This window comes from Thermobia domestica, chromosome 5 (assembly GCF_964235325.1).
Source record: "Thermobia domestica chromosome 5, izTheDome1.hap1.1, whole genome shotgun sequence".
Lineage (NCBI taxonomy): Eukaryota > Metazoa > Arthropoda > Insecta > Zygentoma > Lepismatidae > Thermobia > Thermobia domestica.
In genome coordinates, this window is record NC_137458.1 from 94,483,784 (window position 1) to 94,498,479 (window position 14,696).

General features: G+C 35.2%; 1 protein-coding gene across 5 annotated transcripts in view; it reads right to left on the bottom strand.

Annotated features, from left to right (window-relative positions):
- Window positions 1-3,863: 3,863 nt before the first annotated feature.
- GABPI (zinc finger DHHC-type palmitoyltransferase GABPI) overlaps window positions 3,864-14,696 on the bottom strand; it is a 44,869-nt gene continuing 34,036 nt past the window's right edge. For all 5 annotated transcript variants that reach the window (XM_081758831.1, XM_081758834.1, XM_081758832.1 and 2 more), the window contains exon 5: window positions 3,864-8,771. In XM_081758831.1, the coding sequence (XP_081614957.1) occupies window positions 8,549-8,771 (223 nt within the window). In that variant the 3' untranslated portion in view covers window positions 3,864-8,548. The remainder of the gene's footprint in view (window positions 8,772-14,696) is intronic.

Consider the following 14,696-nt stretch of genomic DNA (forward strand, 5'->3'; position numbering starts at 1 on the left):
GATACACTTTTGCATACTTCAACATTTGACAGCATCTTTTCCACTTTAAGGCTGCTATCTCAGAAACTGCTGTTCGGAATGTGTCAACGGCTGCTCTAGGCAATATATATGGTCTCACGGCGCATTTATTTTTCATCTATGGGAGCAAAAAATTATCATTAGGTGATAAATCATAAAAGTACGGACAATGAGTCATTCATTCGACATTCTTAATGGACACAGTACTAAAATGTCAGATCACGAGAGTACTACGACATTTCACAATGAAACTTGTCAAAACCTTTCCCGTAGTGTAGACGATAGGAATTATGTAAAGCCAATGATGCAAAATGTTCAAGTCTAGAATGCGCCAGTCATAATGTTTCAAGTTTTCTTCCAACCAATGAATAGGAGCCGCAGCTTTCTTTACTGCCGTGAAGACGACTGTGACTGCTCCATCAGTGATACGTTTCTGGAACTTATTTTCCACAAACCTCTTCCCACCTTCAGGATTCCCATTTCAATTAAAGTGTAAAGGTAAAAAATCCTAAATATCTAAATTGTTCACTAATATCGATAGTTTTTGATTATTTTAACATGTTACCTCCTTCCCATTCCTTCTCGTCCTTACATAAGTTTTACGAAATATATGTAAGAGATTATATAAGCATACTTATATTTGTCGAAAAAAAAAACGATCAAATTAAAAAAAGACGAAGAGAACATAATGTCATACGTTGCAGTTAGGAATTGTGAATGGTAGCTGAAAGTTATCAACTTACAATTTAACTTTGATATCTCCATTTCTTAATTCTGCTTAGAGCAGTAGCAAGTTAATGTATGAAAACATTTAGTTGATAGAAGGTAGAGGCTATCACACTAAACTTTCACGCATAAATTCCTTAAACTAAATCATTATATGCTGTAGTTGTTAATGAAACATTTTCTTGTGAAATACGAACAAAATGATAATGCGTTTTCGAAAAACTCACTCCCAAAAGTAAACCATCCTTGTAGATTTTTCCGCAAGAAATAGCTAATGCCGTTTGTCAGGGTTATTAATGAAACATTTATTTATAAAATATGAACGAAATCGGCCGAGTAGTTTTTGAGAATATCGTCCGAAAGAAAAACTCACCCAAGAATAAACTACTAGATTTTTTTTCAGAACAATTGAGTTCGGCACACTGTAGGTTATTAATGAAATATGACCAAAATCATCTGAGTCATTTTGGAGAAATATTTATTTATAAAATATGAACGAATTCGCCAGCGTTGTTTTTAAGAAAATTGTTGTAAAAAAAAAAATAAAAAACTATCTTTACTATATTTTTTCCAGGAGAAATGAGTTATGCCATATTGTCAGGATATTAATGAAATACGAGAGTCGGCTAATAAGTTCTCGGCCCGATCCCCTTCCGAATGTACTACCCTGATGTAATTGATGTCATGTGAAATGTTGATCTTTTATATGTTTAAGTACCAAATTTCACGATTCTACCATGAACGGTTTTTATTTTACAGGTAATTGAAGAACCATGGCGGAGCCAGATGTCAAATTCACCAAAGAGGAGTTGCGAGGTGTAATGAAGTTCTTCTTCCTGCAACAAAAGTCGCCCAAGGAAATCCATGGTTGCATGCTAGACACATTGGGTGGACAGTGCTCTTCATACTCCACTGTGAAGAAATAGTGTGCGAACTTCAAGCGTGGTGAATTTTCAACAGAAGATGGTGACAGATGTGGCAGGCCAGTGTCAGTGTCAACTCCGGAAAAAGTGGACCAGATTCATGACCTGATTTTGAGCAACAGACGGATTTCGCTTCAGAAGATAGCTGACAAAGTGCACATATCCAAAGAACGTGTTGGGTCAATAATCCATGATCAGTTGGACATGCGCAAGCTTTCTGCGAAATGGATTCCGAAATGTTTCAACGCGGATCAGAAACGCGAACGTATAAGATCATCGCAGGTGATTTTACGGCATTTTGCGAACTCCAAGGACGATTTTTTGAATCGGCTTGTTACCCAGAATGAAACGTGGTTGCATTACTTTGATCCGGAAACCACACAGCAGTCATGTGAGTGGCGCCACTCAGGATCTCCAAGGCCCAAAAAATTTAAAGCACAGAAGTCCGCAGGGAAGGTCTTGCCTCAATATTCTGGGATAAGGACGGTGTTTTGCTCTCAGACTACCTTCCAAAGGGCCAAATCATAACTGCAGAGTATTACTGCAGTCTGCTAGCTAAGGTAAAGGACGCTGTTAAAGAAAAGCGCCGGAGAAAGTTGACACGAGGTGTCTTGTTCTTGCAGGACAATGCTCCCGTCCACAAGGCTGGCAGAACAATGGATTTTCTGAGGGACCTAGGGTTTCAGTTCATTGACCACCCACCTTACTCGCCAGATCTTGCCCTTTCTGATTATTATCTGTTTCCAAAACTTAAAATAGCACTGAAAGGACAGAAATTTCACATGATGAAGAGGTGATAATAGCTGCGGAACAGTTTTTTGCAACCTTGAGATTTTTTTTCTTTTAAAGGGGTTGGAGAAGTTGCAGCATCGAATTGACCTTCGAGGGGACTATGTTGAATAGCCTCACACTTTCATGCCTGCAGCTCAAGTCCTTCTGGATCAGGCCGAGAACTTATCAACCCACCCTCATATTTATGACATATGAATAAAATTGCCATAGTAGTTTTTGAGAGAATCGTACGAAAAGAAATCACCCACAAGAAACTACCCCTTCTCGATATTCCCAGAAAAATTACTTCTACCATAGAATGCGTTGTTAAGAAAATAATAATTTATGAAATATAAACAAAATCGTTAGAGCCATTTTTGAGAAACCTTCAGTAAAGTACCCTTATTGTTAGGAGTAGGATGAAAATTTTAACCCTCCAACTTGGTGAATCACAGAAAAACCTTAAGGTTCAAACTTAGATCAAATACGTTGATCGGTATGACCTCTACACGAGTGTACATCACGATGAACAGACAGACAAACGTTACCCTGTAAGTACGCATCGGTCAATTTGACCGATGGGCATTTTTACGTTCTGATATAGGCAACACTGGTTGATTTTGGCGCTCGTCGTTCACAATACCTTCTTCTCTCCTCGCCCCTATCATCACGCAGAATATCGTAAAACAATGGTGCTCCCCAGGGAATGCGTGCTTGATGATCGATTCCAGGAAAGGAAAACATGTGAGAAGTGCCCACCAGGAAATGACAGAAAATGCATCAAGGTAGCACAAATGCATTAAATGCAACCTCACAATATGTGGATGATGTCAAAGATGTGTGTACAAACTGTGCTGAAGAATGTATGTGAGTGTGAGCAAAGAAACTGAGGGAGTTTGTGAACTTTACCTTACACCAGTATATAATATGTCAATGTTTGTTAATTTTCACTAGGAACAAGATTCTGCTTTTGTAGAATTTTCAAAATTGTAGTACATTTATTATTAGTCATGTTTAATAATCTTTGTTAATTTAAATGTTCTTTAATCTTTTTTATTGCTTTACGATGTTTTTGAATAATAAAATAGGTAAAATCACATTGAAAATGCATACACGGTCAAAATGACCGCATGTGTACCTTTATGTTATAATGAACATGTGTTCCTATAGGTGTTAAAAAAGTCCCTTTTTTGGTATATATGGACCATTGAATGTGTAAATTCGTTGAAATCCTGAATTCGATTTTTCTTTTCACGATCACCATTCATTTCTTTTCTTCTTTTGTTGCTCCACATTAAAAAGAAAGAAAAAAAGGCACCAACAAAACAGCTCTGCAGTAATAAACTACGATTTTAGTAATGATGTCTGTTCGATGCTAACATTTTTGAACACCACTAGTCATATTTTTATTAAAGCATCCTATCATTGCATATAAAGAAGTTTTATTTTCTTTCTCCCGAATTTACAAGTTCAGTTCATTAACTAAATATACAACCTCATATTCTTCACATATAACTTGCTATATCAATTCAGATTAAAATATCACTAGAGACAAAAACTGAATATTTCTTTTGAAAACTAAAGCAATAACGGTTTGACAAAAATGATCTCAAATTACATCCTATTGGCAATACACAACTGCCGTTAAGAACTCACTGCCACATAACCTGAATTATTATTTTGAATTTTCTGGTACTTATGTTTCAAATTTGAAAATATGTCTCCTTAGGAAATCTGTCTTGGGTATTATATACAGTGAAAATAGGATCTTTAAGTTACAAAAAGATACTTTTCACAAATACTGGAAGCAATTGCAAGAACATTAATGTATCTTACAATCAAATAAAAGATAATAAAATGTGATTACGTAATAAATATTTTAGAAATGCAAAAGCAATATCTCGTATTTTCCCACGAATTAATACCAATATTTAACAATACAGTTTCAAAGGGCCAGCCTTCTGTTCTGACACACATCCTTTATTACACAACGATAATTAGTATATCATCTTAAATTAATACAACAACAACATTTAAAAACTCATAAAAATACTTATTAATATTTTATCAGTGATACTCCTTCCACTTTGCCCGCCAGCAGGCAAATGAAAATTCTCAGTAATTAAGCATAAAGCTGTATGGAAGAAAGTGTAATGTATGAATAGTTTTACACCACGTGATTAGTTTTTACAGCAGCAAGATAATGATTTAATACAATAGAGTACCAATTATCCGAGTTAATGTGGACCGGATCTAACTTAGATTAGCAAAAACTCGGTTAACACGGAGGTATACATAAAAAATTTTGTACAGTATTATTGAATTTTGTACACTATTTATTATTGCTGTTTATTGATTATTTCCCTTGATTAGATTTTTATTGTTACTGTATTATTTTTATTGGACATACAGTACAATGCATACATACGTACACTCATGTCCAAAATTATTGTCGAGTGTCTATAAATATGTTGCTGTAGGAATATAATTTGATACCGAATTTGCCCGGTATTTCTTATAATGTTAGTATGTGTATAATCGGCAAAGACATGTATGTGGCAAATTTCATGTCAAAAGAGCAGTAAATAAGAAAAATAAAACTTTCTTATCCATTTGGCAACATTTTGTTTTACTAATTCTAATTTTCGTATTCATAATTCTTTTCCTATGAAATTTACCACAAATATACATTTCCCGATTATACACAGTATCAGTATTAAAAGTACCCTGCAACATCATTATCAAATTATATTCTTACAAGAAGACAATTATAGATATGTGCCAATCATTTTGGACATGAGTGTACATAAAGAATTAGCCATTATACAGTAAATAATATGAGGTTTGATACTGATATGTACATAAGCAGAAGACAATACAAGTAAGGTACTATTTAACATACACACATCATTTTAAAGTCTTCTGCTTCATTAAGCTGCCTCGTTTTTTGGTTGCTATATTGCGCAGACGTCGCAACGTCATACCAGCTGGTGCAGTGTCGTCTTGCTGTTCGACGTAGAGAAGTGCCTTCTCGATCGCGCTGAAACCATCCGTGTAACTGATTCTTTCAACATTTACAATTTCATTGTCACCAGCACTGTTATCTTGAGTGACTAAACTTACAATGGCCTTATCGGACAGTTCATACTGTTCATTATCTAGCATCCAATCAGTAACATCTTCATTGTTGTTGCCTCTGTAGCATGTTTAAGAGATCTAATAATTCTACATCACATGAAGATTCTTGAGTTTGTGACATCCTTGTGCTATCATTATTTGGCGAAATATGTTTCCAGCTCTTCCGGGTGGTAGATTCTTTTACATCGTTTCAAGATTCTGCCAGCCAATAAATGACATCTTTTAGATTAACCTCTTTCAGCCCTTCGACAACTGTTTTGTTATTTTCTAGATCTTCTAATAAGTGTTTCAAAAGTCTGCGTCGGTAGTTTCGTTTTAGGTTTTCTATAACCCCTTGATCCATAGGTTCAATTAAAGACGTTACGTTTGGGGGTTAAAAAACAGCCCACAACTCTCCACTTACCAACTGACATTCATCAGGGTGATTTGGAACAGTATCACAAATTATTATTTTCATCCAAAATTTTAACAATTGGCACGAACTCCTCGTGGATCCATGACTTAAAAATTGTTGAATACACCCAGGCACTATTTTGGTGTCTGCACTTGAAAGGAAGATTTTCAATATTCACATTTTTAAAGGTTCTTGATTTTCTTGCTCTCCATCAGTAAAAACTTAAGTCTATCGTTTGTTTGCACATGCCAAAACCTTTTTATTTATTTATTTTAATACTGCGTTTATAGCTGGGAGCCAATTGTTTTTGCTTTGATGCTAGTCATTCTGGACAATATTTTAAAATTCAGTCGTGTTTCGTCACAATTATAAATTTGCTGACGGCACAGGTCGTTTTTCTGAATGATATTATCCAAGATGTTAACAAAAGAACGCACTCCATCTGCGTCATCGGACAAAATCTTCCCTGCAATTTTCAGCTGTCGAACGCCATCGAGACAACCTGTGCTTGCAGTGAATTCCTCTTCTCCGTCTTTGCAGCACTTGAAAAAGTCCAAATCCTTAGCTTGTAACATCGAACCTGAAAGCGGACTGTCCTTCTCTCTCATCTTCTGAAACCATAAAAAAACCATGTCTTTGATGTCTATTCGTAATCGTTATCTTTCATTGTCTCTTTTCTTCGGGGATTTTTCATCTCCAGTCACAGTTGCACGTTCAGTTACCTATTTTTCAATTTCTGACCTTTTCCTTCTCCGATTACCAACGGTCACTTCACCAATACCTAAATCACCTGCCACTTTTTGATAGTTTCACCACTATCTAATCGTTTAATAACAATAAGCTTATCTTCTAGTAATAAAACAACTCGTTTTCTTTTTTCAGCCAGTCACGAGAACTCGAAGAAACACACAACGACCCTCACACTGCTCCGTTGTCAGAAAAAATATGTCTCTTGTGACTTCGCCGCGAAAACTACAATTTAAAACGTGCAACAATTAAAGCTCACTCGCTTAAATGTGACAACGTCGGGGTAGGGTCGTTATCTTCACGCTAGCTTCATTTTTGCTTTGTTTTTGAAACAAAAGCCTACAGATTGTTAATTGTTTTAACCAGACTAGATTTAAAAGATGATTTGTTTGTTTGGATTACGCTCGGACAACATGGAGCCTTGGTTAATCGAAACTCTGATACTCGGTACTCTACTGTATTTTAAATATTTATTTATTTATTTATTTTAAGTTTATAATACATGTTAACTGTTGACACATCAGTAAGGATGTCATAGGACTGATAAAGGATGCCCTATAACATAAATGCACTCGCAAAATTTTAAACTTTTGCTGGTAATTGAGCCTATACCAGTTTAAGTACTCATGAATTGCACTTAATGCGAACAGTGGTTCTAGCTGTATTAAATGCAACATTTCTAATACTCTTGGACATTCTTATTCCTTCAATACATTCTTGCTTGCATCTTTACGAAGAGTTTGCACATCTCTAATTTATTTCATCATTAAATTCTACTTAAATCTGACACACAAATAACGTAAATTTGATTCGGACATAAGAAAATAAAATATTTCCTTCAGGAAAATGTTTTTGCCTTCCGTTAATAATATTCATTTAAAATTTTCTTTCGTGGTCTCATTTTTGTGTAAAAGAAACAATGAAAAAAACTTGCACATACCATAAAATAATTATTGGACAACAACCAAGTGTAAAATATTTAAATACTGTTATATCACAAACGTTTCTCAAATCAAAATTCTATTACAGTAGAAACAAATCATTGCTCATAGTGCAAATATCTGTACTAAGTAACCCGAAGATTTTGTGCATTTGATACTAGATTCTGTACTACATCATCTACAATATACTTTACTTTCAAATCCAGAAAGATTTCTATTGAATTTATATTATTAGTTCTACCTTTCAACTCAATAACATTTTTCCTTAGCACTTTGAATATTCTCATGCAAATAACCTTAATGTAAAGAAAGAACTACATAAATTTTATGGAAAAATTAATCCTATGCGCAAAAACAGTAATTGTTACAATTACTACTGCCACTGCTCTCAGCACTAAGTAACAACAGGAACAACTCTGAATAAAGTACTTGCTGTTTGTTCGATTTCAGCTTCTCATTAGAAAAGAAAAAAACAGTAACAATATGTCGTATTAACCGTAAATATGACCAGATATGTTGCAAGTACTTTTGTGTTGTACCTCACTAATATGTACTTGTTTGTGCCAGACTACATTAAGTACCTTCTATTTCGTTTTAGTTGTGGCCACAATGGGTTCATATGCATTAATTTTAGCTCTCCTCCGGCTTTTCTAAATTACATTCCTGTTACCTTTGTTTTACAGCATATATAAACTTCGAATGTGCTTTCAAGACTAGAATTATGAGAATTGTTTTCTTCTATATTAGATAATTGTAATTAGTAATTTCCTTCTAACTATTGTGCAGAACTTTTAATAATTATTTTCGGAATTCGAATCCTTAAACGGACTATTTTGTGATACTGTGCGATTTATGAGCGGGGGTGGGGGTGGAGGTTATAACATTACTAGTCATTCCGAAGAACACAAAAACGAAATCCAATTTCTAATAAAGCCCCTACTATGTGGCCTATTGGAGGACAAACCTCCCCACCGTCGATCACATCTCCGAAGTTCCGACCACTCCTGACCAGTCATGCCTAGTGAGATGACCCACAACTGTCGCAAAAGTGAAAATATAAGCACCACGGACACCAGTAGACAATATATGGCACACACAAAGCACAGAGCAAAGCTGGAAAGAAAAAAAAATGTTGCTATCATTAACATAAAGCAAATTCATTTATACAATTTATCTGTAATTCCAATTTAGAATTTGTATCAACAAAATTACGACTTTTACATCATACTTAAGCAATTTCATTTACAACAGAGTTAGTTGCCTTTGGTAAAACAAAAGTATCATACACAAAACAAAATTCTTTTGCATCATTATTAGTCACATTTACATTCTTTTTATTTGAATATCAGATTGAATCAATACAGAGGTTCCTTAATTATCTTAAACCTCTCAAAACTAAAATCCAAATCGAGAGCAGATAAATCAACTACGTCGTAACGTTAGCAACAGCGTAGGTTTGTTAATGCTGTATGGAAGTTTTCCTGTGGTAAGGAAGAGAATCTCGAAGATTGGTAGCTTCCATAGTCCTTTATGCAAAGAACTATTTGTATCAACGAAAGACGCTGCCACATATCTCCACATGAATGGAAGAGATTGGTATGTACTGTCACCCACGTAAGTACGTGGACCCCTGACTGTTATAATTCCATTACTTGGTGTCCAGGTACGTATGTGGGTGACTGTACATGCTGTCGTTAGAGGAATATACTACGGATAGCCAGAAAATATAGGATCAGGGTTACCCGGTTCCAAAAATACAGGTTCCGGATCCAGTAAGAATCCGGTACCCGAAACTGACAGCTGCATATCGCGCAAGGTGTTGAAGATCTTGGCTGATCTTCGACATTTTTAAAACCTGCACGAAATACCTGAACCAACGAATTGTGCTGTAGTTCACTACGCCTTTCCCTGTCGGATGACAAATGGTTTGGGTTGCTACCGCAGCGTTATGCCTTAGTTTGAACTCATACAGCAAAAGTTCACGTACCAGACGTTCTTGAGCACTCATCTTCACTGGCACTAAAAGATGACTGGAAATATTTACAGATTGGAGCGGCGTCTCGGTGAGTCAGGCTACCACACTATATCTTGGGCCAGTTTGATCTTGTATTTACGGTCGATCACGGTGTATACATGCGTCTGCTGTTTAGGTTGCGAAAAATATTTTAGGACTCATGACTTATCTTTGTAATAATAATAATAATAATATGATGTAAAGAATTATTTTGATGAATGGACGGTATAGTTGAAAAGTGCTATTTCAATATATACCGTAACTTTAGAATTTCCATATCGAGCACTGGTGACACGATATGAAATTAATACAATACTGACTTCCAATGACCTTTCCTTAGTTTCGTCCGATAATCTAGATAGAACTTATTCTTCGATGATAAGAATAAATTGTGGCTCAAATTATATTGTTAGATGCAAAGCTCCTAGGGGCTTCTATACACTGGCAATAAATACTTTCAGTCGATTTGAAATTCGTATTACAATTAAAACATCCCCATAGCAAACAGTTCGTGAAAATTTTTACTCATACCAATACTGCCGTGTCGTGACAAAACGATGTAACTTTGGTGGAGTAGTTTTGCGAAAAAGAGCCGTAAAGTTTTCATCCGAAAATGTGATCTGTATCGTGTAGAACAAGTGTATCTTGACTTTGGAAACACGTGGTTACATGTAATGTTACGTAAATGCATGTTGTGTGATTAAATTTGGTGAAAATTGATTGGTTGACCATTATTGCCTAGTTACACTGGTTCTACACGATACAGATCACATTTTCGGATGAAAACTTTACGGCTCTTTTTCGCATAACTGCTCCGCCAAAGTTACAGCGTTTTGTCATGACACGGCAGAATAGGTTTATATGCATTTTCCAGAGAGATTCCGCTTGTTCTGAAGTTACTGTCAACAGAATCCTGTGAATCTGTTGATTGCTATTACTTGACTTATCGGCTAAAATTTAGACGTCAAAATGATTATTTCTTTACAATCATTCAATTGCGAAGAAATAATCAATTCGAACCTACAAGGAATTTTTTGAAGGTAGGTGTTTTTAGTGACCTTCCAGTTCTCTCTAAGCTTAATTCTCCGCCTTCTACACCAGCAACAGTGAATACAATAAAATTACCTTTCTCTCTTTCGATGCCAACCCACTGCATTACCATGTTTTCTTCGTAGGACTACAAATTAGCTAGCTATTTATCAGCACTAATCATGTTAATTTTTTGTTTAATTTAAAAAATACTATATACAGGTAACTGGCACAGGTATGTACACTCATGCCCAAAATGATTGTCGCATATCTATGTCTTCTTGTAAGAATATAATTTGATAATGACTTTCCACAGTACTTTTAATGCTGATACGATGTGTATAATCGGGAAATGTATATTTGTGGTAAATTTTATAGGAAAAGAATTATAAATACGAAAATTAGAATGAGTAAAACAAAATGTTGTTAAATGGACAAGAAAGTTTTATTGTTCTTATTTACTGCTGTTTTGACATGAAATTTGCCACATACATGTCTTTGCCGATTATACACGTACTAACATCATAAGAAATACAGGCGAATTCGTTATCAAATTATATTCCTACAACAACATATTTATAGACATGCGACAATAATTTTGGACATGAGTGTACAAGGTCTGTCCGGAAAGTAATGATTTGAGCTGAGTTGATTTTGAGTTCAACGTCTCTTTCACCAGCGAGGCTATATGAAACGGGACCTACTGATTAACGTGGAATCCGAACTACATGAGCTCCCGCCAGCCGGAAAGTAATGTCATACATTTTATTGTGAAATGACTGTACGTTGCAGCGCGCTCTATCCGCCGGGATCGATGAGTTGTAAGTCAATAATAATAGTAATAGTAATCCAATCCCCCTTTTTTCCCTTTTAAATCATTTTCTTCCCTTCTAAGTTAAATACCAAATTTTATATCTCTATTATTAAGAGACTTTCAGTTATTGTAATCCATCCCTTTCTACTTACCGTCCCCTTTTCTTTCCTTTTAGATCAAATACATTTAGTTAAAAAACCGAAACACGTGTCTGATTGTTTTAAATTAGAAGCCCAAATACCAAACTTTGTAACAGACCGACTAACGGCTGTTTACATTCTATCTGAGTTGGCTCCCGGATTGTAATGTTTACCCGTATTGCAATGTTTACCGGTTGTTTAGGCAGCGTTAAAGTTTGGTTCGTGTATTGTAATACTGCACCCGAGTGCCTCCAAAGATTCGTTTTGATGTTAATTGTTTTGTTGCAAATGAAATAAATGACACGAAAAGTGATCAGTTTTATATGAGATACGCAAACACAACAATAATTTACCACTAAAACTTCGAACTGTTTCTTTCTACAACTGTTTCGCGTTACTGTAATAATTCCATTCGTAGTGTAATATAGTACAAATTTATTTTATATTTTTACCTTACCTCATATACGTATGTCTGTCAATTATTCACGTGATACTATCCGTATTTCATTTGTTATGCATTATGATAGTCATTTGTTACTCATTCTGATGTTCATTTGTTACTCATTCTGGCTATCACTACAAGAGGGCGTTTGAATCGCTATGCGGGCATTTACTTTGCAAATGGCGACCCGCTTACCCAGTGAGAACAGCGGTCGTCATGACAACGGGAAATGTTTTCAAGACGTGGCTAGGTGAGTTTGAAAATTTATGTTATGTGGTTATTTCCGATAATTATGAAATGTCATTTAATAGATAGAACGGCTGCTTATTTGAATAGAGTTTTGTATAGTAACAGAAGACATATAAATTTGTTTTAGTTCGTAGTTGATTATGTAATATTAAAACCGCGCTTATTAAGGTCTGGTGACGCGACTAAGATGACGTAGTTCACCACCATGAGATAAAGAATACAGAAGGCGGTCTGAGTTAGGCTCCTCTAAATTTGGGAAAATTTGATAGCTAAAAACACTTCTGGAAGTAAACCTTGTCTAAATTTTAATATTTTGGTCAACCTGAATAAGTAGAAGAAAAAGGAAAGGAAAAATCGAGGAGCCTGACTTCAAAATTAATTTAAACACCGTTAGGCCCAAGGCCGCCAAATACCATCTCCGCCATTACTGGTGAAGTATAGTAATGGCAAGGGGGATGTAATTCTTCGAAGTTGACGACAATGGGCCACACGGACGGTCTCCTACGTTTGTAGGGCACCGAACTGGTGATCCAGTGGAATCAGTTTTGGAGTGTAAGAAGTGGGTATACGAAACCTGCCTAGTGAACTGTTGGACTCGCATAACCTGTGGAACTTTCCTAACTGGTAATATCTTTTCTTTGTTTTCTTGTTCAGTCATGAAGTGCTTCAAGATCACTATGCGTAGTTAAATAGAAAACGTTACGCGTCTTTCAAGCTCATTGTCATAGTCCACTCATGTACTTATAATTGCATGCCATAAGCATGTATGATCGAAGTATTAAATCTTATGTACTTGATACGTGAACCTGAAAATTTTGTGTGTTGACATGATAAACTTTACTTTGCACCAGGGTTGGCTGGTTTAAACCAAGGTGGTTTAAACCATGGTTTAAACCAAGGTTTAAACCAGCTGGTTTTTTCAAAAAAACCAACTGGTTTAAACCAAAAAACAAAAAAATGTACGCAAAAGTGTAAGTGTTTGTAAAATCTTGATGAACACACATTTGTGGGTTATCACGTTTCACTCCCGTATATTATTCGTATTATATTCAGACCTAAATTCACCATTCATTACTCAAAAAGATTATACTACAAAAGCAACTTTTTTATATAAGTTTATAAATGTTTATTTTGTGATTTTTTGTAGTTTTTATTATTGTTACGTAATTGCAATCGAAGAAAAATTCTAAATATTGTTGCGTTTCAATGTTTACTATTGATAAAATACATCGAAAATGCCGTACTTTTTGTGTGTGTGGGAAGGGGGTGTCATACAGCCCCACGAGAGGCATTTAGTGAAATAAGTATCTTTGGTATCTATTTATGTATAAATGATTCTGAGCCAAAGTGGACTCAAGTAATTCGTATCTTTATTCACTTTTCTTATTGATATGCAGATTATGTCTGTGTATTTCTTTAATTTGGACCAATAAAAGTCGTTGTTAACTAACTTGAACTAAATTAGTTCTTCTGTACTCCGTAGTACTTTCAAATTGTTCATATGTAATTCTGTGTAATGGTTTCACTTGTGCAACTATTTATCTTTTTGTCCTTCTGAAATGACTCTTGACAGTTATATATTAAGAAGCATGAAAAGATCAGTACAACGTATCTTTTTATCAGGATTCCTTCGTGAGTGAGTCGGCAGACTTATCGCATTTGTGGCCAATTAGTCCTGGTTCCGAGTTCAAATGGAGGACAATTTCTCTCGGATGTAACTCGAGGAGCGGTTTTTATTCCGCTTTAAGCTTATGTGACCCCTTCTAGCATAACCCGGTTGTTGCATAATAACATCAAGGCGAAACAAACTTATTTCTGTCCATATATGATATGAATATATAGAGCAAATTATTTAAACCATAAAAACCTGGTTTAAACCAAAAAAACCTGGTTTAAACCAAAAAAACCGGTTTATTTGGTTTTTTTAATAAAAACAATGGTTTTTGCCAACCCTGCTTTGCACGCACTCCTCCATAGTAATGTGCTTTGAGATTTTTTTTTTGAATGTTTAGGTTAGGTAGGCTTAGTCTAAATACATTGATACATTATGTCCCATAATAGTGTTTTGTTTCGTGAAATATTTGCTGTAGGTTAGGTTAGATCAAACTTAAATGTGTGAACCATAATATTTATGTCGGCTAGGTTAGAAAATTAAGTTTTGTCCATGCTTTCGAATTTAATATGTGTCTGTAGGTAGGTTAAATCTGAAAGATGTGTCCCATAATATTTTGGTTAGGTTAGAGAATTTAATTTTGCCTGTGATTTCAAATCTAATATGTGCCTTTCGTTTTGCCATGTGATATATTTTATTTTTTTTCCGGGGTGAACTTCACTTTGAACGCACTCGTGA